The sequence below is a fragment of the Typha latifolia genome, chromosome 12 (assembly GCF_019914945.1).
Source record: "Typha latifolia isolate L0001 chromosome 12, TyphaL0001v2, whole genome shotgun sequence".
NCBI lineage: Eukaryota > Viridiplantae > Streptophyta > Magnoliopsida > Poales > Typhaceae > Typha > Typha latifolia.
In genome coordinates, this window is record NC_133097.1 from 9,967,588 (window position 1) to 9,993,160 (window position 25,573).

The 25,573-nt window shown below is 36.8% G+C and overlaps 4 protein-coding genes across 11 annotated transcripts; 3 read left to right on the plus strand and 1 right to left on the minus strand.

Annotated features, from left to right (window-relative positions):
- The first annotated feature begins 509 nt into the window (after positions 1-509).
- LOC140798710 (uncharacterized) lies at positions 510-11,938 on the plus strand. Of its 4 annotated transcripts, none has more exons than XM_073152716.1 (19): positions 510-953; positions 2,221-2,324; positions 3,572-3,658; positions 3,758-3,833; positions 3,959-4,033; positions 4,204-4,257; positions 5,144-5,203; positions 5,311-5,427; positions 5,795-5,889; positions 6,014-6,216; positions 6,535-6,632; positions 7,295-7,398; positions 7,477-7,642; positions 7,784-7,906; positions 8,487-8,569; positions 9,053-9,194; positions 9,731-9,760; positions 10,030-10,100; positions 10,763-11,938. In XM_073152716.1, the coding sequence occupies exons 1-19, from the start codon at positions 915-917 to the stop codon at positions 11,442-11,444; spliced, it is 2,409 nt and encodes an 802-aa protein (XP_073008817.1). In that variant the 5' UTR covers positions 510-914; the 3' UTR covers positions 11,445-11,938. The 4 variants fall into 4 exon arrangements, with proteins under 4 accessions (XP_073008817.1, XP_073008818.1, XP_073008819.1 ...); XM_073152717.1 differs by having other exon boundaries at positions 10,766-11,938; XM_073152718.1 differs by lacking the exons at positions 3,572-3,658; positions 3,758-3,833.
- Positions 11,939-12,281: 343 nt separating this feature from the next.
- LOC140798711 (uncharacterized) lies at positions 12,282-14,502 on the minus strand. 4 transcript variants are annotated; one of them, XM_073152722.1, is made up of 2 exons: positions 14,397-14,502; positions 12,282-12,879 (listed from the first exon to the last, which is right to left on the minus strand). In XM_073152722.1, exon 2 carries the CDS (start codon positions 12,876-12,878, stop codon positions 12,507-12,509), a length of 372 nt encoding a protein of 123 aa, XP_073008823.1. In that variant the 5' UTR covers position 12,879; positions 14,397-14,502; the 3' UTR covers positions 12,282-12,506. The 4 variants fall into 4 exon arrangements, 3 of the variants coding, with proteins under 3 accessions (XP_073008823.1, XP_073008822.1, XP_073008824.1); XM_073152721.1 differs by having other exon boundaries at positions 12,282-12,919; XM_073152723.1 differs by having other exon boundaries at positions 12,282-12,814; positions 14,397-14,489.
- Positions 14,503-14,797: 295 nt separating this feature from the next.
- Positions 14,798-21,743, plus strand: LOC140798551 (zinc finger CCCH domain-containing protein 45). Its single transcript, XM_073152414.1, has 7 exons — positions 14,798-15,352; positions 15,886-16,365; positions 17,511-17,673; positions 17,812-17,922; positions 18,801-18,869; positions 19,399-19,485; positions 20,596-21,743. The coding sequence occupies exons 1-7, from the start codon at positions 14,961-14,963 to the stop codon at positions 21,475-21,477; spliced, it is 2,184 nt and encodes a 727-aa protein (XP_073008515.1). The 5' UTR covers positions 14,798-14,960; the 3' UTR covers positions 21,478-21,743.
- Positions 21,744-22,144: 401 nt separating this feature from the next.
- On the plus strand, positions 22,145-24,058 carry LOC140799357 (small ribosomal subunit protein eS12-like). 2 transcript variants are annotated; one of them, XR_012110987.1, is made up of 5 exons: positions 22,188-22,330; positions 23,021-23,306; positions 23,395-23,476; positions 23,667-23,732; positions 23,834-24,058. XR_012110987.1 is itself a non-coding variant. In XM_073153666.1 (4 exons), the coding sequence occupies exons 1-4, from the start codon at positions 22,323-22,325 to the stop codon at positions 23,891-23,893; spliced, it is 420 nt and encodes a 139-aa protein (XP_073009767.1). In that variant the 5' UTR covers positions 22,145-22,322; the 3' UTR covers positions 23,894-24,058. The 2 variants fall into 2 exon arrangements, 1 of the variants encoding a protein (XP_073009767.1); XM_073153666.1 differs by lacking the exon at positions 23,395-23,476 and having other exon boundaries at positions 22,145-22,330.
- The last annotated feature ends 1,515 nt before the right edge of the window (positions 24,059-25,573 follow it).

Consider the following 25,573-nt stretch of genomic DNA (forward strand, 5'->3'; position numbering starts at 1 on the left):
TTAGAAAAAAAAATAGATAAGATATCGTTGACCTTGTCGATCAACTCTATACATTATACTTTTTCTACATAATGGAAAATTTTAATTACGTAATTAATTATGTAACATAGCAATTGTCTCCTAAGGAATAAAAAGCTCTAAATAAAAAAGAAAACATGGATAAAAGCATCTCCAAGCTAAAAACTTCCTCCACCAAACAAATAATTTGCAAGTTAATTCCACTTTTGTAATCATTTAGTTGGCAAACAAGATCTATTTATTTTTTCTAAAAAAAAACCTTTTTATTTATTATAATACATAAACACAAAAATGTGCATTAAAAATGGATTCTTTTTGCAAGCACCGTATATTAACGTGATTAGAAAGTGGAATTTCCTTGCAAATCATTCCGCAACCCATGTAAGTATTTTGTAAGCCTTTGTATTCGATAGCAATATCACCCAATGTACTGCAATAATTGGTAATTCCTCCCCCGCCCCTTATTTCCCCTCGTACTCTCTGCATCCCGCGATTGCAATTTTTCTTTTTCTTCCATTTTCCTGTCTCTCTCCATCCTCCCCTATCTATCTCTCCCTCCCTCCCTCAAACCCTAGCGATCGAAGCATTCGACCTCTCTCTCTCTCTCTCTCTCCTCATCTCTTATTTGTTTCCCTCTCTCTCGCTATCTTTATCTCGATATCCATCTCTTTCGAAGGGTTTTCTACGGCTCTCTGCGATCTACTTTGCCGCAATCCGAATCTTTGAGCGGGAGTGGATTCGATCGAGCCGCGGGGGTTTGTTCGGGCGGAGAGGTTTTGGGGGAATCGTGAGAGCGTTCAACCCGTTAGATTCGGGCATTGTAACCCTAGATCTGGAGGTTTTAGGGTACGGGAGAAGGGGTTGGGATCTTGGGATTTGGATTGCGCGAAGTCAAGATGTTCTGGCGCATGACCGGGTTGCCGGCGGCCTCGCCCGTAAGTTCTTGGCTTCATGGACGAGATTTATCTTTTCTTTTCCTTTTATGTTTCCGTTTCTTGAATTCAGCTCGCCAGGTGTTAAATTTGATGGTGCAACAGGTGACCATGTTGTAGAGGATGGATATTACTTTAGTAAAGGGGGTTTGTCTTGTTGTGTGATCTTTGTCCATCAAGGGTCCAATACGGAAAGTTCTTTCATGGTTAAGATGCTAATGTTTGTCTTTTTAACGAATTCTTGTTCGTATTTGTATATTGTTAATTGAACCAAAGCAGATAATATTGAATGTGAAAAGGTAACTTGCTTTTGTGTTTTTTTCGTCTCTATCTTGAATATGAGAAAATGTAATCCAATTTAAAGAAGAAAACCTTAGCAATTTTAGTTATTTTGCTATTTAAAGTTCAAACTGTACACATACTTGAATTTCTTTGCTACAAAGAGAATGGCATGAGTGGAAGTTATAACCAAGTGAAGAAGATCCGGTTTTGCTACATATTACTGCCAGTTTGAAGTTCATCTCTCTCATTATGCAAAGTTCAGCTGCTAAGATTATGACCTTGCACATAGCAATGTCTATAATTCATTGTTCGACATTGTTTTATTGTTTATTGGTTGTCTTAGTGGCTTAGCTGATGCTTGTTGGACTTCTTCTGTCTGTGAGTTTTGCTATTTTCCTATATACATATGCTTTGCCATGTATTTTTAGGTTTCCTGTTTATATCACTGAATTAAAATGTTTTTAGGGGATATTTATCTTTTACTTATTTATTTGAGCAAATTACCTTTTATTGAATATCTAACAGGATCGGTCCAACTTTTAATCCTAATTTGCCATATCTGTTAGGCTTATTAGTATCTCACCAAGATTGCAATTGCTAATGAGCGTAAGATTTGATTCCTTGCCATATGAGGTTATAATTTAACGTTGCCTAAGATCCTCTAATCCTCTCCTTGTTGTCTTCATCTTTGTAGTGTAAATTTCACATTTGTTTTGTTGTCTCTATATGTACACCTTCTTTTTGGTGGAATGATTGTTTTGCTTCACAGTTACTCCAGATGTTCTGTCATTGCTAATCAGCTTCATCGAAGGTTTTACATTGAGACATTATTCATATTCTATGTTAACTCAGTTTTTCTCGTGCTTGCTTTGTATCTTGCACTCCATATGAAGTGTTATTTGTGGCTATATCAATATATTCTTTGTTCTCTATTCTCATGGAAATAGCTTCTATCTCCTCATCTCAACTAATTCTTCTGTTAATTCAGGTGGATACTATTTTAGACAAGGAAAACTTTACGTTGGAAGATCTTCTTGATGAGGATGAAATTATTCAAGAATGCAAAGCACTGAATACTCGTCTTATCAATTTGTAATACTTTTGTTTCTTATTAGTAGCTCTTTTCTAATATAATTTCTTCATTCATTTCAAGTGAGATTTTAGTACTTGTCATTGCCAACTTTTGCATTATATCATTTGCCCCGCATTTTTATTTTCTTCATGAAGAAAGTAGGCATCAGCTGGCGTACTCTCATTCATTGCCAGTTTGATATAAAAGGTATTAAATATGCTCTAAACCCGCATATGTTGCTACATTGTAAATAAACAATTAGTAAAGGGTACTCAACTGATCAGAGAGACCCTCATGATTTAGTCATGCAAATTGATATCACACATATAAGAGAAAATGGAGGTGTATTTTAGTCTGAAGAGGAACCGGTGAAACTGTGAGCTTAAAATAGTTGGTTGCAAATAACCTTTAGTAAACTCGTACCATTCGCAGGATTATAATGGCACAGTAGCAGTCATTAAGTTATGGATTATGTGATGGACAGAGCAATGTAGACAAAATAGAGAAACAAAAGAAAAAGAATAAGGTAAATATAAAAGAAATGATAAAGATAAATTGGACCAGATATGAAAGAGTTTATCTTGTATTGTTTTCACCTTTTTGAAGAAAAAGATTTCCTCATGTCTAGAAGCTTTATGTATGAAGAGGATTCCTTTTTCTTCACTTTGCCATTATTTCAAAATAGCAGCACTAAGGCCTAATAAATTGACGATCAACCCAGATTTTATTTTACAACTATATATAGATTATTTAAATGTCTAATGAGATGGAAAGAAATATCCCTAAGACAGTTGTGATGATGAAAGCAATTAAATGGCCATCTAATGGTAGAAAAACTAGCATCACATTCTTTTAAAAGAGTAAAATAGTTATATAAGAGATAGCGTGCATGACTGTCACAGATATAGAATCAACCTGTAATGGTCAAGCGTCCTTCCTTTTCTTTTGATTAATCAATTTTGCCCTGTATCCCATATTAGTTAGTTGAATGGCTGAGTTGTGGACACAGTGAGTGCTGTCGTTGAGGATGATTTATGAAAACACTGAATTATAAGGAAGAATTAGCATATTTGGGGGAATAGATTCTTGTTCATATTGTAAGTAATTCAGTATTATTTCATGCTTTTTTATTTTGTGTGTGTGTGTGCAAAGATTGGAGATGATTTATATGATAGTAGATGTAGAAAAAATTGCACTATTGATTGAAAATAGGCTCTTGTGTGCAATTTAAGTATGCTTCTTTTACATTTTGTTATACCTTATGTAGCTTGCGAGATAGGTCTCAAGTGGAGCAGTTGCTTCACTACATTGTAGAGGAGGCTCCAGAAGATGCTGAAAAGAGGCGGACTTTCAAGTATATTATTTATTGTTTGTCATATATAGATTATTTCTAATAAGAATCTTTACTACTTGATTTATTTTCTCAAATTGGTTTCTGTGATTCCGTTGGCAGATTTCCTTTTATAGCATGTGAGATATTTACCTGTGAAGTCGATATCATATTGAGGACCTTAGTAGAAGATGAAGATGTGGGTGCTTTTGTTACATAATATATTCTGTTAAGCATCATCTTCTGACAGTTCAACGTTACTTTCTGAACCAGTCGCTTTCCCTTCTTACCTATGGTTGTTTCTACTTTCTTGTTCCTGGGCAGTTGATGGACCTGTTGTTCTCCTTCCTGAAACCTGATCATCCACATAGCACATTGTTGGCTGGCTACTTTAGTAAGGTATTTTTATGTCTTGACTAGAATCTTATCTGAACTGTGTCATCAAAGGCTCCTTAATTTTGAAAAGAAAATATATACAACACAATGTTGTTTATATGTTTTGACTTTTAGTTTTTCTGCACAACTTTTTTTCCTGGTACTGATCGATAGAATAATGCTGTTGGTGCTAGGTTGTAATATGCTTGATGCTGCGAAAGACAGTCTCTCTTATGAATTATGTTCAGGTGTGTCTTTCAGTCATATTGTGGAATATGGCATTTGACAAAAAAAAATTCCCTGTACTATCATTTGTTCTGCATCTTTATGTTAGACATGCTTGTGGATCATTGGACTCATCAGTCATTAGTATAAAATGAGAATAGATTTTAGGAGTCAATCGCATTACAGTTCACATTACAAACATATTTGGAATTGGTTCAAGTTCAAGTGGAAGTTGCATAATTTGACAGTGTAACCCGATGACCTTCACTGAATTGCTCCTGTGAGTACAGGATGCATTTGGCTATCAATACAGAGTGTTGCCAAACACTTGGTTAAAAAGATGTCATAGTTAAATTACTTCATCTCCCTAGACTTCACTGTAAATAATGAAGAAGCTCAATTTAATAATGGATTCATCTTGTGGGACAAGAATTATCTTCATTCTCACAGTTTCCTTGATATTGATGCCCACATGGTGGTGAAAATGACGGCTAGGTTTATCTCTCCAAAGGTCACGAGAGATTTTCTTATAAACACTAAAACTAATCTCAGTGACCAGTGCAGTGTTCTGTTCATATAGCTTCAGTAATATATTGGATAGTTAGATGGCTTCAAGGTAGAGGGACAATTGGATAGTTAGATTAGTCATGACTATTACTTCTCACCTTGGAAGAGTAATTACAGGGGATGCTTATCCACAAACTACAAATTCTTCAGGAGCTCATCAAATAGACTTCTATGTAGATACTCATCTATCTAAACTTTGATAGAACTGTTTTGAGTGCTATATCTGTTGTATTGTATCATCTAATAGAATTGCTGTATTGGAAATTTTAGATTAAATGATTATGTATATATTTCTATTTGCCATTGTAATGTCATAAACTCATAATCTTCCTGGTTATCTAGGGCCATCGAGAGATAATTAGCCAACTTGTTGATCTTATTGGCATCACTTCTATCATGGAGGTTAGCCACTTTCAGAAATTCTCTTTATACAAAAATTTCAAAATAATTCCTTTTGTTTCACATGCATATCTTTGTGAACTTGCTTCTTTTATTGGCTTGCAAAGCAGGTGCTGATTAGATTAATTGGTGCTGATGAAAGCATGTACTCGAATTATGCTGATACAATGCAGTGGTTAGAAGATTCAGATGTCCTTGAGATGATTGTGGATAAGTTCAGCTCATCGGTATGTGTTGATGATGCCATGATCTGCTATATTGATTTTCTATTCATTTTGTATAAAAAAGAATGTCATCTCTTACTTGATGATAGGCCTGATGGTTTTGTTGGGTTCATTATGAAGTGTCTAGTTACTACTAATGATGTTTAACCCCCATCTCTATCCTGAGGAGAAAAAACAATAGAGTTGAGTGAGAAAAGCAGTACTTTTGCCCAGAAAAAAGCGTAATATTTAAGATAGCGGGAGCTAATTTCTTGTAGGGGACTCATGTTCCCATGGGCAAGTGGAGAGTTCATATGTAATTATCTTGTTTCTTGTTTTTAAGGGGTTTCTCTTAACTGTACACTTTTTTCATATTTACATGGCTGAACAGGACTCTCCTGAAGTGCATGCCAATGCTGCAGAAATTCTCTCTGCAATAACTAGATATGCCCCTCCAGCACTTGCATCAAAAATTTGCACCCCAAGGTAATTTTTGATAATTGTAATTTTCATTGTCAAATTGCCACTGATTTCTGTAATATGTGTTTTATGCTCTGCCTTTCCATTACTATCAAAAATTTTGTACATCTTTTTGCCTTTTAAAATGCAGTTTTGTTGGAAGATTATTTCGTCATGCTCTTGAAGATTCAAGACCGAAATCTGTGCTGGTTCACTCGTTGTCGGTTTGCATATCCTTACTAGATCCTAAGAGATTAGTATCATCATCCTACCAAGCATTCCAAAGCCCACTAAGTCATGGAACTTTAGTTACTGCAAGCCCAGAGACAGTTGATGGTATGCTGGAGAGTTTAGGTAGGTGGTTTCTTCTGTTGATAGAATGCTTAGAGTATAAGATGATATTTATATCATTACTGTAGATTGTCTGCTGTTAATGTGCATGGATCGTTCATTTGTAGATATACATTGAAGCACCAGAGTTCCCATTCCTGGCAATTCTCTATATTTTGAGAAACATCTTTTTTCATGTATATTTCTGCATTTACGGCATAACATTATCTGTATGCAGTGGCCCTTTATTCGATGATAATTACCTTATAATACTGATCATTACAGTTCACATATGTTCTGTACACTATACATAATGAATAATTGAAGGTCATATTATTGCAGGTGAGCTGCTGAAGTTGTTGGATGTTTCTAATTCGGAAATGGCCTTGCCTACAACATATGGCACATTAAAACCTCCCCTTGGAAAGCACCGTCTGAAGGTATTGAGTGATACAGAGTTTTAATGTTCAATGTTTTACATTTAGTTATTGTGATAATGTACCCTGCAATGTTTACATTTATTTCTTATATGTTTAAAAATGATAATTCTTCATATGATGTGAAACTCTAGCTTTTTATTAAAATCATTTTGTTGGTTTGCTGATTAAATATCTGATATAAATTGTGGCATTGTAGCTACTATTTCTGACGAAAAAATTAATCAAATGGATGAACTGACAACAAAATTGGCAATATTCATATAGCTTTATTTATAGGATTTCACTCCAAATTGATGGGTCTTGCTTTGGCAGACATGTTTCTTCAGATGCGTGTATTGCCTTTTTCTACATTGGAGAAGGATTCATATAATTGACCCTGAAAATTGGGACAAGGGCATAGTCGTTGGTGTTTTTGTAGGGTGCTATTTTTTGTTGACTGCTATATTTGCTGTTTAATGTACTGTAGATAGGAACATAGAAGTATTCACCTAGATAATTTAACTGTTTAAGCTACATAAGCACCCTTCAATTTTCCTCTTGTGGACAAGTCAATATGGAAAAGACAGGGTTTAGGTTACATGTATATTAGTTTGTAGTTCTCACTTATCACCAAGCTTGTTTGTTAATTGGAGTTTAAGACTTAGAATGATTTATCTTTCCAGATTGTAGAGTTTATCTCTGTTTTGCTGGCAATTGGTAGCGAAGCTGCTGAAAAGGAACTAATCCGGCAAGGAGCCATAGAATGTGTTGTACATCTGTTTTTTGAGTAAGTGTGTGAGTTAATTTGTGTAACTACATTGTTTGATTTATGGTACTTATCCCAAAGTAATTTATGATAATACAGGTACCCTTTCAATAATTTTTTGCATCACCATGTGGATAATATTATAGCATCATGTCTAGAGAGTAAGCGGGCTCTGCTTATTGAGCATGTTCTTGATGACTGTAACATTATTGGCAAAATTCTTGAAGCAGAAAAACAGTCTACCTTGCCAACTGATTCTTCTAAGGTACCAATACACCATCTGGCTCTTGCAATGACTGTTTGCCGACTTTCATTTTACGCTTGTCCTCTCCCTCCCTTCTATGCTTCACCACACTTCCTTCAGTAATGTGAAGTCACACTTAATTGCCGTTTTTCCTTGTTGTAGCCTACAGTTCCATCACAGGGAAGAGCACCTCCAAAGATCGGAAATGTTGGTCACATGACACGCATAGCTAACAAGCTTATTCAGTTGGCAAATAGTAGTCCCATAATCCAGACACACTTGCAGGTTAACTATTTTCAGTTAGTTGTCTTCTTTGGCAAAATGCAACTTAAGAGTGTTTCATAACATGATGTATCTAATGCAATGTAATGTATGGTGAAACTGCACATTGAATAATTTGGAAGTGGATGCTTAGGCATGAATGATGAATGTTAAGGTTAAGAATTACATTAACTACGAGTTTAGCTATACTTCTATCATTTCATTATTGCCTTTTTCTACTGTTACATTTAATTGATTTTGCGTATGATAACAAGGATTTATTGGTAATGGAAAGTCTATGTTGTTTTAGTGAACCCAAATTGTACTGCCTAGGAGCTATTATGACTTGCAAATTGTTTAAGTGGTTTCCTCTTTTAAGACCTCACCTTTGTGAAACCAAGTTTATGTGTGAATTCTGAGCATATTAATCATTTCCTCTGATAATATGTGAAGTTTAGGTGCATTCTCTGAAAGTTTCTTAATTTATATGTTCCTCCAGTTACATTTTTGCAAGATGTGCTAACTGATAATTTTCTTATTTGCCCAAAGGTTGGCAGTTTGTGCTGGTGGAGAAGTTGATTCAGTTGTCCTTTTTTTTTTGCAGGAAAACATTGAATGGGTTGATTGGCAATCAAATGTCCTGCTCAAACGCAACACGGTAGAAAATGTTTACCAATGGGCCTGTGGGTAGGTCTTCCATTTTGCATCTTGTGTTGTTTCTTTTTATGCCTGCTATACTTTTTTCTGTGGTAATTAATCTAACACTTAGTCAAAGAGTTGTCTAATTAAATATGAAACTAAAAGAGATAGTGCTAAGCTTACCTGGAATGTGCCTATCACAGATGCCTACAATTTTCACAGTGATGCAAACTAGATTTATAGTGGTTTGGGTTTCCAGGTCATTTATTAGCTGGAAATTAGATTTATCTTTTAGAGTATATAATTGATTTAGAACTCTGAGATCAATCTTAGTTGCACTTCATCGGTAGCATAAATATATAAAAAGCATCTTCGACTGCTGGCGTGGATTTACTGGTCTTGGCTATATGCTTTTATCTTGACTTCTTTAGGACCAGTACTAGATATGGTGCTTAGGAGATTAGTTCTAAGTTTTGCCAGGAAAAAAATTACTTTGTTTAGTAGCCATTGATTTCTTGTCATTTTCTGCAGGCGCCCAACTTCATTACAGGATCGTGGTAGGGATAGTGATGATGAAGACTTCAGAGATAGGGATTATGATGTTGCAGCACTTGCTAATAACTTGAGCCAGGCATTTCGATATGGGATTTACAGTAATGATGATATTGAGGAGGTAAGCATTACTTTTATTGATCTGCTTGCTTGCTTGCTGTTAAAACTTAAAAGTGATGCTGGAATCATCTAAGGTATTCTTGGGCTATTTGTGTTTAAGAGTGCATGTATTATTGAATTAACAACACTTAGTAATTTGTGTAAGAATACCTGTGGTACTTTGAAAATAAATTGTTTTCTAGAAGTTGAAGTTTGAGATGGGAAACTCTACAAGTGCAAATGGTCCTCCGAAGCTTTCTCCGCATTTTAGTGTGAGGGCAAGATTTCTTTAAGACAAATTATAACTTCATATTCAAGAGCTTAGTTAAAAAGATTCCTTGCTTAAAAAATTATCATCTTTCTTCCTCACTCTGTTTTTGTGGCAAATAAGAGCATCTAAGTTGAAGTTTCATTTGGATTTTTCAGTTTTCTTGTGCACAAGGGAGATAAATTCCTTCGACTTGTCCACTGTTTTATCTTTGTTCTTCCTTTTAATCTTTTTTGATATTAGTGATATGGTTTGGTTTATTAAAAAAACCTGTTGGTTGGTTGATGCAGGCGCAAGGATCGCTTGAAAGAGATGATGAGGTATTGTTTGGGCTATTATCTAATTTCCAGTTTGCTTGTATGATCAACAGTTGAATATTATCTGTTCAAGTGGCTGTTGTTTCTAGCTTCCATTTTTGAGTGTACATGTAACTGAAAAATAGTAAATCAATCAGATAGTTTCTTCTACACAATCTTTACTGACTGACAGTTGCATTGGGCCTTCTTGGGATGCTAGGTGGCACTTCCATCTTGCAAAGGCATTTTCTTCTTTTACGTAATATTTATTCAAGATCTCATATATTTTGCAGGATGTTTATTTTGATGATGAATCTGCGGAAGTTGTTATTTCTTCTCTTCGTTTGGGGGATGACCAGGACAGGTAGTGCTATTCATATAGGTCTTGTTTGGTTCCAGGTTAAGGGAAATCTAGTTTAATTGTTCCCATTTCTTAATTTTAAAATTGTATATCTAATCTAGAATAGGGAAATATGGTGTTTAGTTGTAAACTAGAATAGTAGTGTAATAATCACCTTTGATGTTATATAAAATTGAGCTAAAAGTACAAATAAAAAGTGGGAATTGACTCAAATACTTTTGATGGTGAGAATTACTTTTGCTTTGACATACAAATTCAATGTAAAGTGTTCTCATTTCTTGTTTATATTTTTACATAGTTGTAGGTGCAATATATACTTGAGTAAGAAATTGGATAGATGGGTGATAGGGGGGGGAGAGAGAGAGGGAGGGGGAGGGAGTATTTGAATTATAATCATTGAAACAATTTAGTCAACTCTAGGATAAAATTGTAGTTGGGCTTATGTATGGAATAAGATTCAAACTAGCATAAATATTATTTCTAATCTAGAGTAGAAGAATTTGATGTTTGGTTACAAAACCTAGAGTGATCTTCCTTAATCTAGAATAGGGAAGGCTCAAACTAGGAATCAAATGGGGGCATAACAACTGACTCTGATATGCTGTTCTTGTATATCCTGTTTTGTTACTTGTTCAATTTATTCTCATCTTGGACCTGTTTTACAGCAGCTCGCTCTTCACAAATTCGAACTGGTTTGCTTTTGAGGATGACAGAACAGTTAATGATCGTTCTACTGGCTCCCTCGCTTCACCATCACCCAAGTCAGATGAGATGACGCCAGACATAGATGAGAATGACGAAGTCATTGTTGGTGAAAATGATGATCTGGCTGGCACAGCAGGATCTTTGCACTCATCTGACTCAACGATTCCAGGACAAGCTGGAAGCCTGGTTATGGGGAATGGGCCCATTACAGAATCAGAAGATGATACTAAACAGCCAAGTACAAGCGCAGGTGACAACCCAACTGAATGGGTTGAATGGAGAGAGATATCTGAATCAGGTGACTCTGATGATAAAAATGATCCTCCAGATGTTTCAAATGGTGAACTCGAACTGGACAATGACAAAGTTACTATTGACAAAGTTGCCACTGATACCAACAAATGTCTGCCAGGATTGGAAGATGCAGAAACGAAGAATCCAGCTGAGGATGTAGAGAAATTTCCTGAACCAGATAATGCAGTCCCTGAAAATTCACCAAGTTTTCTTAATGGTAGTCAGTCTGCTAATTTGTCAGAATCACCTGAACCCATTGATCGTGACATGACTTTGGAGTCACCAGCAACTGAAGTTTTACCAGAGGATGCAGGCCAAGAGAAGGCTTTGGAGAATGCAGAGAAGTGAATGAAGTATGGCAACCTAATTTGTGTCAATTTGGTAGTGGATGGCATTCTCACAAGAAGATCTGCAGGTTGTTTGCAGTGTCTCTAGAGCCTTCACACCATGGAAGAAGGCTTGTTGTATAAGGGCTAATTTATTATTCTGCCATTGATGATTACTTTGCAGTGTACAAATGAGTGCCCTCTCTAACCACGAAAGTACCTTCAAGATGTCCTGAAGGTCTTCTCTATATTTTCCTTACATTTTTTTACCTTTTGCTTCTTCTTTTTTCCTCTGGATTGATCGGTGCCAATCTCATTTGGCTGGTAGTCCGTATTCGTTTAACTGTTTTAGTAGTAGTTCATCTGTTATTCCTTGATGCATGTGTTCTCTCGATTATTGGTTTTACCTTGTTAAACCAATTTACTCATATGTTGTCCCAACTTAATCATGAAGAACTGTAATATGGATTTTGATATTGGTCTTTTCATCAATTAGTATATTCACTTGTTGATGGAGATTTTGGATTCCTTAACATTCTGCTACATATTCGATGATTGTTGGAGAGAATTGTATGATGCAGCCTTATGCTTAAGGCTTGTTAAAATTTGGAAGTCCTTAATTGACCAAACTTTACTAATGAGTATAATATGTTGATATGGAAACTACTAGAGAATGATACTTGGTCTGCATTTAAAAGTGATAAAACTTGCTTGATACCGAAACTTAGGGCGTGTTAAGAAAGTCTCTCAAATATTCCAATCAACTGGTCCTCAGTCTTCAAGTGAAAATGAAACCTTAGCAGTGCCAACATATTTTATAAGACAATCACAAGAGTTTATTTTGGCAGAACCACAAGAATTTATAAAACAAATATTTATTGCATATGTTTCATCCAATATTCCTTAGTTTGAAATTACATTTACACGAAACATACTATGCAATAAGCAAACTGCATAAATTGACGGCTAGCCTTAGTTTAAACTCGGCCAAAGGTCTAAAAGAGTTAGAAATTGAAGAATGTAGAAAACTTCATGTAGATCTGATGTACTACATAAGAAGCTACAAGTATATGTTTAGGTAGATTCATTTATCTAGAGACAATAGTGACATCTGCTCTTCTACAGAGCAGTCAACGTGGCAAGAAGATCTACAAGCAGCTGGAATAAGGATAAGCCCAAGACAACGTTGTTCCATTGGAGATGGCGAGGAGCGGCAGGTGCTACGGTACTCCACTGCATCTTGAAGGATGATATTTCCTTGCTTATCGATGCAATGGAACAAGCCCAGGAAGAAGCGGCCATCGGTCACTCCTATCAGCATTCGACGGAACAGCAACTTCCTTAGTCTTGCTACAAGTGGAGAACTATTGCCAGCCAAGACCCCAGATGCTCCTGTGTCAAAGTGGATTCCTTCACAACTTGAAAGAACTACAGGCGATTCTGGTGGTCCTTCCATACTTCAGATAATATATGGCAATATGCAGAATAGTTGAGAACCTTCATTGCCAATTTAGATGAAAATAAAAACTAATTGTTAACTATCACTAGATGAAAAGAGATTGCAAGATATTCAAGCTCAAACTGATAAATATCTAACTTTAGCAACAAACCATGCTCTTCAATTCTTTCAGTGTATTAGCTGATATCTAAATTTCCTTGGCTTGAAGAAGATAAAAACAGTTCGTGTGGTTGTAGGTCTTTTCTCTATAGGTGTAGTAACTTCCATAACCAAGTAAAAATAAGCAAATTAGACAAATTGGTATGACAGAATTCCAACGTAATCTGCATTATTGTGGAGATTCAGAAATTCAAGAGATCCATCGGCCATGAGCCACTTCATTAGATTGGAAGCAATCAAAGCAGGATATATGATTAACAGGTTCATATTTTTCTGGGACTCGTGCTGCTGATGAGTACTCAAAGAAAAGGAATACTTATTGCTTACCATAGTCTTGTAAGTTCGATAATCTGCCCTACATTTTGTTCACTTTGTGCAAGATACTACATCATCTTCAATTTTGCAGTGCCCATCACTCATCTTTATCTCTTTAGATCTTTCTTGGATGGTTTCTCATTTTTCTAATCTTTGATGTTGAACTTCTTTAATATCACAATTTTGGTTTTTATATTCTCACTAGTTACAAGGTGCATGACTAATTTTAGTATAGCAATAGAGACAACAAGAGGCAATTTGATATTCAGTGATAATCCAAGATAAAGATAAAGACATTATAACTGTAGTTTTTCTAGGAAGATAAAAGACTAAAAAGAAATAGCTTAAAACAATCAAACTGCTCCAAAATATGGATGGAGAAAAGATTAGTGGTCATAAATGATAAAACAGAGCAAAAATGGTGTAATGATGTAAATCATGGAGTCAGCCGGTAAGGAATAAGCTTCTTAAGACAGTAAAGGGAAAGTCAAATATCACAGATTGAAGAAGGATTACCTCCTAAATAGCCCTCGTTTTGTGAAAACTAACATGTAAATGGTGGCAACACTATAGTTGGCTACTTATAACTGATCATCTTCCCTCAGGGCATTGTATTTTTCACTCTTCTTCTGACATTAATTGTCACTTATTTTCTCTCTCTACCTTTCCCTTTCTGTGTGCACCCCGAGTATAAACTAGGTGATCGTATATCTACCCCCAAACCCTTCTAACGGTTACACGAGCGTACAAATCCATGGATTGAAATCATCAGAATAACAAATATATCAGTAGGTAAATGTCAGTAAATTGCTGCTCTCTAAATCATATCATAAAGATCTCACTATTAGGAAGCATATATCACACTAACAAAAAGATTTACAGGTTGGAGCTTCGATGGCCATCAATTCGTCGCACTGCATACCATAAGAAATAGACCAAAAGAAGCCGTTTTGGAAGCATCAAAAGCTTCAATTTTTAGAAATCAGACAAGGGACAAGAGAATTTGATCTCCCAGAACAGAAAGAGATCAAGGAAGCTTACCTCCTGGGGCGGCGGCGGAAGACTCGAATTCTGGGTTTAGTTTTCTGAGAGGAGGAGCGAGGGGTAAACTTCTATGAGGGAAATTGGGGTCCAAAATGGAACGATTTGCAAGATAGTTCCACTTATTAGCAAATACGCACCAATCATATTATAGCCAAAGTAGCCACTTTTTGCATGCAGTACGAGTTTTGATCTATATTTGCAAATGTAAATAAAATAAAGATTATTATACATGACTAAAATAGATTAGTTCGTAAAAAGGGCATATCTAAATAATAATTAGATTTCGGAGTCCACAAATAGGCCGTTGGATTGCAAACTTTGGATCCGGATCCATCACATATTCGGATCCTCTCCCAGATCCCAACCTCTATGTCTTCTCTATTCTCTCCTCACCTCCTTCCGGCAAAATCTCTCTCTTCTCTCTCTCTCTCTCTCTCTCTCTCTCTCTCTCTAGCTTGAGATCTAGTTCATAGTCTCTTTCCTCCTCGCAAAACCCTAATCGAAAACCCTAGATAGGTTTTCCTCCTCCCTATCCCTCTTCCTTCTTCTACCTCCATCTCCATGGAGGACCCCGAGGGAGCCCTAAGCTTCGACTTCGAGGGCGGCCTCGACGCCGCCGCCCCTGCTGCCCCGATCCACCCCTCGGCGGCATCATCCTCCCTCATGCTCTCCGACCCAACCGCAGTGGCCTCCACGGCAGGAGGAGTCCCCGTGCCGTCGTCCGGCGGCGGCCCTGGCGACCTACCTCCCGGTCCCGGGCGGCGAAGCTTCCGGCAGACTGTCTGTCGCCACTGGCTCCGTAGCCTCTGCATGAAGGGAGATGCCTGTGGCTTCCTCCACCAGTATGACAAGGCTCGAATGCCCGTGTGCCGCTTCTTTCGAATGTTCGGGGAGTGCCGTGAGCAGGATTGCGTCTACAAGCACACTAACGAAGACATTAAGGAGTGCAACATGTATGGATCTCTTGATTCTTACCTTGCCCTCTTAATTTTTCCAAATACGGTTAACGGACCTAATTTGCTAACGATTAGTTGCGGGTTACTTTTTATTGTGGTTTTCTTGAGAAAATATCCAATTGGGATTTGATCTAGGAGCTGCTAATGGTGTTGAGAATTGAGGATTTTATTATTATTATTATTATTTGATTGGAGAAAGCGAATAAATCAATCGTCACGATTTACTTGTTGATATCTTTTTGTACAGTTACTAGTTCCAAGTTTGACTTTTGTGTTGGTTTCAAGTAAATTTCATCTTTCTGGAGAAGATCCATTATTTCTTACTTTTGTCTGAAAATAGAAGGCCATATTAGTTTGTACAAAAACTTTTTTTTCATAGTCCTCATATATAGATGAGATGCAGTATCCTTCTGAGTTTTGTCATTCTAAGCATAAACATTATTCACTGTTACATATTTACGATTTGATCAAATAGAGGCATGCAACTCAATTCATGCAACTCAATCTTTTAGTAATGTATCTTATCACAGGTACAAGTTGGGCTTCTGTCCGAATGGCCCCGACTGTCGATATAGACATGCAAAGCTGCCTGGACCTCCACCCTCTGTTGAAGAAGTCTTTCAGAAGATCCAGCATCTGAGTTCTTTTAGTTATGGTTCTTCAAACAGATTTTTTCAACATAGAAATTCTAACTATAACCAACAAGGAGAGAAGCCTCAAGTTCCTCAAGCTTCTGGGATACCTAGTCAAAGTACAGCTGTAAAACCACCAACAGTGGAACAATCCAATGTACAGCAGCCACAACTGCAAACTCAACTGTTTCAACAACAACAACAACAACAGCAGCAGCAGCAGCAGCAGCAGCAGCAGCAGCAGCAACAACAACAACAACAGCAACAACAACAGCAGCAACAACAACAATCTACTGATAATCAGGTGCAGAGTATTCCTAATGGCTTGTCGAACCAAGCCAATAGAACTGCATCTCCCCTTCCTCAAGGGCAATCTAGGTGTGTCTGGAGTTACTAGATCTTTTATCTGGTTTTGTAAAGACTTCTTGTAGCATTTTATGGTGATGATTTCTGAAGGATCAGTTCTACTTGTATTTAGCTTTTATGGAGCTGATATCAGTGACTACCTGACTTATTTGTTTTGATATTGAGTGTTTAATAATGAGTTGGATAGTTTATGCTTTTATAAGATTTCTCTTTGGGCTGCTAAAAAATGAATGCCAGTGGATAATCTTGTTTCTAGTAATTGATGTGCCAAGACATGGTGGAGTTAGATGCATGCCAAAATATAGGAAAGGATGGAGAACAGAGGTTATAGACTCCTTATAAATTGAATTTGGTGTCAGTCAATTGATTTTCTTTTTCCTAACAATTAAAAAGAACATGTATGATGTATGAAATAAAGTCTTAGTAGTTAAACATCCAAGTGAGTTAGAACTTGAATTATACACATTTTTGTGTACCACTATTTAGACCCTGCCAGTGCAACATGAAGTCATGATATGTTCCTACTAATTAAAAGTCTAATGACAATGACGTACCTGTAAAGTGTTTTCCTTTATTGTTTAACATTGTAATTTTTAAATCCATAGTGATTCTACAACTGCATGGAGCAGTATAAAAACCACTCTTTTGTTTTTGTTTAACTTGGGATTTGCAACATATACTTGAAAGCGCACTCATTACATAGTATGAGTACTTCTTTTAAGGAGAACTACTTCTCTTTGGTAGATATATGCTTTAGAAAGTATTTGTATAAATTTGGTTTCATTCAGGTTTATCATGATATTAATTTCTACATACCGTAACATTGCCTTGGTAGATTATATATGTTCTTTTACTGTGGAAGTCAAGCCTTGACATAATGTTTAGAAAGATGGTAAGAATAGGACATTATTTCAAAGAAATGGCTTCAGCTTAAGATGGTCATATTGATTCTTTATCAAAAGGTAAAGGCCTTGTTGTTCGATAAATTTGACTTGGTGCTGACTTTTTGGTATCTTCCTCCTTGTCTTAGGACTAGCTGCTTCCATTTCATGCTTTATATTATTCTCCTCAAATATTTAGTATGCTATCCTCATTTCTTACTAGACTTGAGTGATGTTCTTCTGATAAAAATTTGTCTTCAAACATGTAAAAACTAGGTATTTTATTGTTAAAAGTTGCAATCGAGAAAATCTGGAAATATCAGTTCAGCAGGGTGTATGGGCAACTCAAAGAAGTAACGAGGCCAAACTTAATGAAGCTTTTGAATCATCAGAGAATGTCATTTTGATATTCTCAATCAACAGAACTCGACATTTCCAGGTAGAGCAACTTGCTAGATCTGCTTTGCTAGCAGACACACCATATAGGAACTTTTAGTTTTCCTTAAGAAGTAAACTCTCAAGTTCAACTGTCATTTGTCACATGCTGTATGTTGTAACCAAAGTCATGTTTTTCAAGGGATGTGCAAAGATGACTTCTAAAATTGGAGGATATATTGGTGGGGGTAATTGGAAATATGCTCATGGATCTGCACATTATGGCCGAAACTTCTCAGTAAAATGGCTTAAGGTATGATGATTCTGATGGCCATTTCTTGGTTTAGTTTGATCTGCCCCTTTGGTTCGGATCTCATCCTTCAAGAATGAAAGCCTTTATAGTTGTCAATATTACTTTCTTTTCTTTGTTTTGGTTAGATCTTATCTTCTTGGGCATCTCTTTGCATGCTAATAGTTTCTGGTTGGAAATATTGTCAATAGTTATTTATGTTTGAGATGTCAGGATTCTTACAACTGTTTCTTACATAGACAAAATCTACTAATATAGTCATCACTATGCAGTACATTCATCTGTTAAAAGCTGAGAGAGGGAGAGCACCTTTTGGCATTATATGTCTCATATTATAGTGCTAGATATCTGAATAAATACGCATTAACAGCCATATGTTTATGATGATAATAAGTTACTCTATCTGAGCTTGTGGAACTCATTGATTACCACTTGGCTACTGATTTTCTGCCTAGCGGAAAAGGTATCAGTTATAATTTGTGCTACTTTCTTTGGCTACCTTTATGTAATCTATGATCCCTCCTCTTATAATTAAATCCACCAGATAACCTGGGACGTCAATAAGAGCAGTTATTCATTGTTTAATTTAAGAATAATAATAAAATCTTCAGATGCCAAAGGAGGAGTATAGCATCTTAATGTGCAACATTTTAGGAGGAAGATTTGGTGGTTGGTGGGCATGCTCACTAGAAGAAAATTACCACTAAGAATTTTCCAATGGTTTATTATGTTGATGATTTGAGGTTCTTTCCTTACTATATAATGGTCCATGTCTATAACCCATTTTATGTTATATTTCAAGTTGTGTGAGAGAGTTTGTATGCACTTATTCTGTTATTATTGTACTTCTGATGTATTCATGACATGACTTTGCATTGCAGCTATGCGAGTTATCCTTTAACAAAACCCATCATCTCAGGAATCCATACAATGATAATCTACCAGTGAAGGTATGATGTGAAATCTTATAGTAGCTTGTAACATTTCTGTGTATGTTTTTCTAACTATGGAAATGTTAGATATTCGAAGGTTGATGCCTTTGTAAACCATTTCAACTCAATATCTGCACTGTTGACAATAGTTGCGAAGCTCTCTTCCATGTGCTAATTGCTTTGTAGGCCCTCTGATAGCAATTCAAAATGGGGGTACATTTTGAATATGGTTCAATATTGTTCATCTCAACCAAGTCTTCTATTTGTCTTAACTGGATATGGATTTATTAATCTTTGAATTTTATCGGTTGATATACTGCAATGTTAGCCTAACTGAATGGAAGAAAAGTTCCATATAGCAGGCCTTGAATGTTGCATTAATTATGATTTATGATCAAAGGCTTGATCATTGATATTTAGTACCTGGATGCTTGTAGTTATCATCCGTTTTGAAAAGGACTGTAAGTTTGTTCAGGGGTTTCAATATGAAACCTCATTGTTGGTATCTTATTATTCAAGTTCTTATTGTATTTGCGAACTGCTGCAGATCAGTCGGGACTGCCAAGAATTGGAACCTTTTATTGGTGAGCAGTTGGCTTCTCTACTTTATCTAGAGCCAGATGGTGAACTCATGGTATGCTACTACTTAGGTCACATATTTTGTTTATGGTTTATGTTGTCAATGACATCAATAATGTAGATCTGCAATTTTCATACATGATTTGTGGTTGGCTGGCTGAAAATCCATCTCTATAAATATTAACTTGCTGTAAGAAGCTTGCATATCTTTAACATTTAGAGCTTCAGTAGCAGATCTAGAATATTTATTCTGTGATACACACCTTGGTTGCAATACAAAATTTATACACTTTAATTCTCATTGGGAGCATGCAGTTCTCTCACAATCTTCCTTTTTCCTGTATATACTTACAATTAGATGGTGTATAGAGTTGGACTGTCTATCTATGGATATCCCGCCGTTTGATAAGGTCCCTGCAATTATTTTCAACTTGTTGTAGTGCATTTAGTTTACGTCTTTCACGATAGCACCTTCTGAATTTATCTATGCCATGTAGTATCTCCTTTTGGGACTTAATAAATAATAATGTAAGACCAAAAACAATGTTATATCTGTGGACACACTCTTTCAAGCTGGCGTGGCAGCTGACCCAGTGCTTGGAGAGTTCTTGTGTTACTGGGCCTGAGTGACTATAACATAGCAAAGTTTAAAACTTTGCTGACATGGTCACATGGACGCATCAATGAGTTGCAATATCAACTGCAAGAGGCATGTGATGATATCACTCGCTTCAATGTTATTTCTTATTTCTTTAGAAACCAATTTGGTCTTCACAAATGGTCCTCTGGTGTTTCCAGAAAGCAGCTTCTAGATTTTCTCTCCATGTCAGTTCCAGTTCTCTCCTTTCACGTGACTGCACTATCTAATAAGCATTTATTTCCCTCCTCCCATCCATATCAATAAGGGAATTTAAGTTTTCATGCACAAGAATTACCTTGGTCTCTTTTTCTGTCATGCTGCTCAGTTACCGGAGTAACATGCATGCAAGCTGTAGTGGTGCGTATAGAATCATCGATGTTCTAATTTCAATTACTTTCTTCTAACTTGCAGCTTTAAGGTCTCATATACATATCTACACATATGCTTGAACTCCATTATTTTCTCTTTCTGGATTTGTTTCCTTTCGTCAAAATGCATTAGCTGAAAGAGTGGATTCTGGTTCAGGCAATGCTCATTGCTGCGGAGTCTAAACGTGAGGAGGAAAAGGCAAAGGGGGTCAGTACAGATGAGGCAGCTGATAATCCAGATATTGTTCTGTTTGAGGATGAGGAAGAGGAGGAAGAAGAAAGTGAGGAAGAGGATGAAAACAGTGGTCAGGCTCCCCAAGGGAGGGGGAGGGGAAGGGGAATGATGTGGCAGCCACACATGCCAATGGTGCGGGGTGGTGGACCGATGCTTGGCGTCCGAGGTTTCCCTCCGATGATGATGGGTGCAGATGGTTTTGGTTATAATGATGGTTTTGGCTCACCAGATCTTTTTGGTGTTCCTCGGGTTTTTCCTCCATTTGGTGGCCCGAGATTTTCTGGTGACTTCCCCAGAAGCGGCCCTATGTCTGGGATGTTCTTTCCCGGTAGGCCACCCCAGCCTGGGGTTTTCCCTATGGGAGGTCTTGGGATGATGATGGGTCCTGGCCGAGCTCCATTCATGGGTGGCATGCCGATGGCTGGTCTTGGTCGAGGCAACCGTCCGATGGGGGTGCCACCTTTCCTTCATCCACCACCTCCACCTAATAGTCGAGCTGCTAAGAGGGACCAGAGGCGGCCGGCAAATGACAGGTACGAGGCAGGATCTGATCAGGGCAACAAGGGCCAGGATACAATAGGAATTGCTGGAGCAGATGAGATGGGTTATCACAGTGTGAAGGCCCAATCGGAGGATAAATTTGGTGCCAGAAGCACTTTCCAGAATGATGAGAGTGAGAGCGAAGATGAAGCGGCTCCAAGGCGGTCAAGGCATGGAGAAGGCAAGAGGAAGCGGCGAGGGTCTGAGGGAGAATCTGCATCAGACCAGTGGGATATCCCTTCTTCTGAACATCAGAACCAGTGATGTTGCTGATGCTGTTTTGCAGATTTTCTTTTTTTTTTTCCTTTTATTTTGGATAATACTCCACATTAGATTTTTCTTCTATAACTTGTAACACTAAGTTAGCCAGCACTGGAGCATGTTGTCAGCAAACTCTTCTTGGGACAATTCATCAGATGGGTTTAATTTGGATGTGAGGGGTTGGTAAGCTGAATTCAGTAGTCATTAACAGTGTTGGATGTGTATAATAATATATGCTAAATGAGTAAGCCCTTGGATGATTGCGAGCATTTCCTTATTGTTATTTTTACCACATTGTTACTTTATACATGTAACTGAAGTTTGTTCTTGAACATATTTTTTCTTCATGTGTTTTATTTTCTAAATTTATTATGTGTGTAGTTTAAACTGAGATTCATTTTGCATTTTAATCCTTATCATGATGAATATTTTATACTCTGGCTTTTAAGGTTAAACCGAGTAATATTTTAAAACAATAAAGGTAAAAAAAGCAGGGTTCAAATAGTTAATATCTACATGAGAAGATGTTAATAATAATTTATACTAAAATAAAACTTGGGATCTAAATTATAAAAAATTTAACCAAAATTTGAATTCCTCGTTACTACGGCTACGCAGTACGCACACATGATTCCAAATTTGCGAACACGGCCCGAACCGGAATGAGACCAAGTTTATATATAAATGCCTTATCCTTCACTTCCTCCGGCGCTCCATCTGAAACCCTAACTATAAAAACCAAAAAGGTTGGCGCCTCCTCCCCCACACCCGTCCTCCTTTTCTTCCTCTCGTTATTTGATCCGAGTTTCCTAGTCGGTGCTCTAAGATTTTCGACCGAGACTACCAAAATGGCGGCGTAAGTAATCCGTATTTGTTATATTAACTGTATAAAATTGCTGCTTTTTTCATGTTATTTTGTTTATGCTATTGATCTTTACGTAATTATGCTCTATTTTGATTGCAGATTGTTTATCTTATGTAGAGACCATAAAGTTGAGAACTTTATGCTTTAATACTATATTTTAGCGTTAAGATTGCATTTTTTTATTTTCTTTTTAATGTGATGTTGGTCTCCTATGCTCGGTATGCAATTTACTTGGGAAACACGAGCAGATGCAAGGGAATGTAATGTATTACAACCTAAGTTTTCTATTCAGCAAGATCTTAAGAGAGAGAGAATCCCAATTGAGAAAGTTTTCAATGTGAACTTTGTTATTTCTTGGTTTAATTTATACTTGCTTCTGTTTGACGGCAGTAGTGGTTCTTGTCTTTTGGTGTTCTTTCTTAGGAGTTATCTTTGGATTGAGAATGGTCTTGCATTCAAATACTTGCATGGACTGGCAGACTGCCTTAGTTTTTGTACATTGTCAAATTTGTGGGTTACCTGTAGAATACTTAAATTCTTAGATTTGCTGCCATATAGGATTTGCTCTGATTCTGTGGATTTAGTCTTAAATATGATAATCTTGTACTTACTATAAGTTTGAGGAAATCATGGAGCTTTGTATGAGTAATCTCACCTATTTCTATGCTTCTCTGCTGGCAGTGAAGATGGTATTGCAGTCGAAACATCCACTCCAGTTCTTGGAGAACCCATGGACCTGATGACAGCTCTGCAACTGGTGATGAAGAAATCATTGGCTCATGATGGTCTTATCCGGGGGCTTCACGAAGCTGCTAAGACAATAGAGAAGCATGCTGCACAGCTTTGTGTTCTGGCAGAAGATTGCGACCAGCCTGATTATGTGAAACTGGTGAAAGCACTTTGTGCTGATCACAACGTGCATCTAGTGGCAGTATCAAGCGCCAAAACTCTTGGCGAGTGGGCAGGGGTTAGTGATATTTCCTCACTTATATCGCACTTTATTTATCCTATGTTAGGTATCAAGAGTTATAATTTAAATATTGCTGTTAAATCAGATTCGAGAGCTTGAGAGAATATATGCTCCGAAGCATTTGGTTCACATATCATTTAATTGCATGTGCATGTAGTGAATTCCAGGTTTGGGAATGGAACTTTTACATGTTTTTTATTTTTTTGTTCTTAATATGTTATTTCAATTATTATGAGACATGGTATTTTTGCAAATATGATCAAAGCAATCCAATATGAGTGCTTATGTGCAAAGAGCAATCCTTTCCCTTATTTTCTGCTTAAGTTGTTCTTCAACACTTGATGCATGGAATTTCAGCTCTGCAAAATTGACTCCGAGGGAAAAGCCAGGAAAGTAGTCGGTTGTTCATGCGTGGTCGTCAAGGTAAAAGTTTATCTATTATCTTTTTACGTTTCATATTCATGTTTGTGTTCATGTTATCGATAAGCATGTGGTAATGCTTAATTGCTCTTCTGATTTTTCAGGATTATGGTGAAGAATCAGAGGGCCTGCATATTGTTCAGGAGTATGTGAAGTCTCACTGATTTTTTTTTTCTTTTGCGAGATTGAGAAGTGATTGGAGCATAATGCCCTTTTACAATTTGTGAGCAGTATTTATCATTGTTGGAGTCCAAATGTGGAATTTTGTAGCATATTATGGCACAAATATTAGATCTTATGGAGACACAGGCCTAGTGATTGATTCTAAATGGATTTGTGCTTTGCCTGATGACCCAGAAATTTGCATTCTTGTGTTGCGAGGTGTTAATTAGCAGTAGTAGATTGACTCTTAGCAGTCAAGTAAAATGCACTTCTATCATCTATTATGCTAGAATAATTGCTTGCTTTAAAGAGCCATCAAGTTTGATGTGTTAATCTTTATTAAAGCTTCAGTAAAAATCTGTGGAAATGGCTCTAGATCTTTTGTCTGATTATTCCTTCAATAGTAGTCCATGGTAAGAAATCCTAACCAGGTTATATTTTTCCATTCTCAAAAAATTAGCTTGTGAATTGCTGATGATTTATCCAATTTGCCAGGAGTGCAGCACAACACCATCATGTTGCCTGAAAGCAAATTTTCTTTCTGAGCATATATTAAATGGGTGATATTCCACACATCAGAGAAGGGAACTATGAACTAACACATACAAGGTCCAACATAAGTATATTACATATAAATATAATGTTGTTTCAAGCTTTAGATAGAATCTCCAAGTATCATGTTATGGGAGTTATATCTGACGGCACATAGCAAAATTAAAGGAAAATAGATATAAAAGTTCCTCCATCCATCTCGCCACTTTTTAATCTATACCAAGTACAGACAAACAAGGATCACAAGACATCAACATCCAGGGATGAACCAAAGTGGTAATAGTCTCTTTAGCACCCTAAATGAAGATCACCAGATCCCAAAGAGCACCAGGAGCAGCAATCAACCACAGCAAAACCACCTCTGCACCCAAGTATGAAATCCCACAGAGAAACAACATAAGTGCAAGGCATAATAATTTTCAAGGAATGCAAAATGCAAAAGGAAGTGAACATAGCTACTATATATATATATGCACTCAACGGCTAAATAGGCTACTCTAAAGTTTTGGATTATACTGAAGCCCAGAATAATAAGGATCATACACTCTTTTTTGGATACTGGTAGTTCTCATCTGGTTTTAGACCGCCTACATTATCATTTAATGGTGGCGCAGTAGTCGCTGGAGTACTGCTTGTTTTCTTTTCATCGCGAGCTTTTTGGAAAATGACAGTGAAGCCTTCAGCTGAGGCAGGATTGTTCACATCCCATTCTCCAAATTTGGGCAATGGTCGGCCCTTCTCCTGCTGCACAAGCATAAGAAGAATTATAGAGAGTATCAGACTTGAGAACAACTACGAAAAGAAAAATTGCAATTAGAACAAGTAATCAGGTCAGCAGTTCACTTGATCCGAGCAACTCTATTGATCTTTGTCAACATTACAGAGCAAAATGGACGAACAATGAGGAAAAAGGAAATTAGCTATTGAACTGATCTAATAGTAAATAAACCATGAGTATCTGCATGAATAGAAAGTAACTACGTCGCTTTTATTGGCAAAAAGAACTGTATTTCCAGAAACTGGAATTTCAGAATAACAAATATTTCTATTATTTCATACTACAGAGGAGTTAAATAGGACAAACAAATCCACTACATCCAACATACTGCAAGCCTTGCGACAATTGTTAA

Bases quoted from the DNA above. Each gene is read 5' to 3' on its own strand.
- LOC140799357 (XM_073153666.1), top strand. The intron at 23,307-23,666 runs GTTAGTGATATT...ATGGAATTTCAG, and splicing joins CTCTTGGCGAGTGGGCAGGG to CTCTGCAAAATTGACTCCGA. The intron at 23,733-23,833 runs GTAAAAGTTTAT...CTGATTTTTCAG, and splicing joins GTTCATGCGTGGTCGTCAAG to GATTATGGTGAAGAATCAGA.
- LOC140798551 (XM_073152414.1), top strand. From the start codon at position 14,961: ATGGAGGACCCCGAGGGAGCCCTAAGCTTCGACTTCGAGGGCGGCCTC. The intron at 16,366-17,510 runs GTGTGTCTGGAG...TGTAAAAACTAG, and splicing joins CTTCCTCAAGGGCAATCTAG to GTATTTTATTGTTAAAAGTT. The intron at 17,674-17,811 runs GTAGAGCAACTT...ATGTTTTTCAAG, and splicing joins ACAGAACTCGACATTTCCAG to GGATGTGCAAAGATGACTTC.
- LOC140798710 (XM_073152716.1), top strand. From the start codon at position 915: ATGTTCTGGCGCATGACCGGGTTGCCGGCGGCCTCGCCC. The intron at 954-2,220 runs GTAAGTTCTTGG...CTGTTAATTCAG, and splicing joins GGTTGCCGGCGGCCTCGCCC to GTGGATACTATTTTAGACAA. The intron at 2,325-3,571 runs GTAATACTTTTG...TACCTTATGTAG, and splicing joins AATACTCGTCTTATCAATTT to CTTGCGAGATAGGTCTCAAG.
- LOC140798711 (XM_073152722.1), bottom strand. From the start codon at position 12,878: ATGGAAGGACCACCAGAATCGCCTGTAGTTCTTTCAAGTTGTGAAGGA.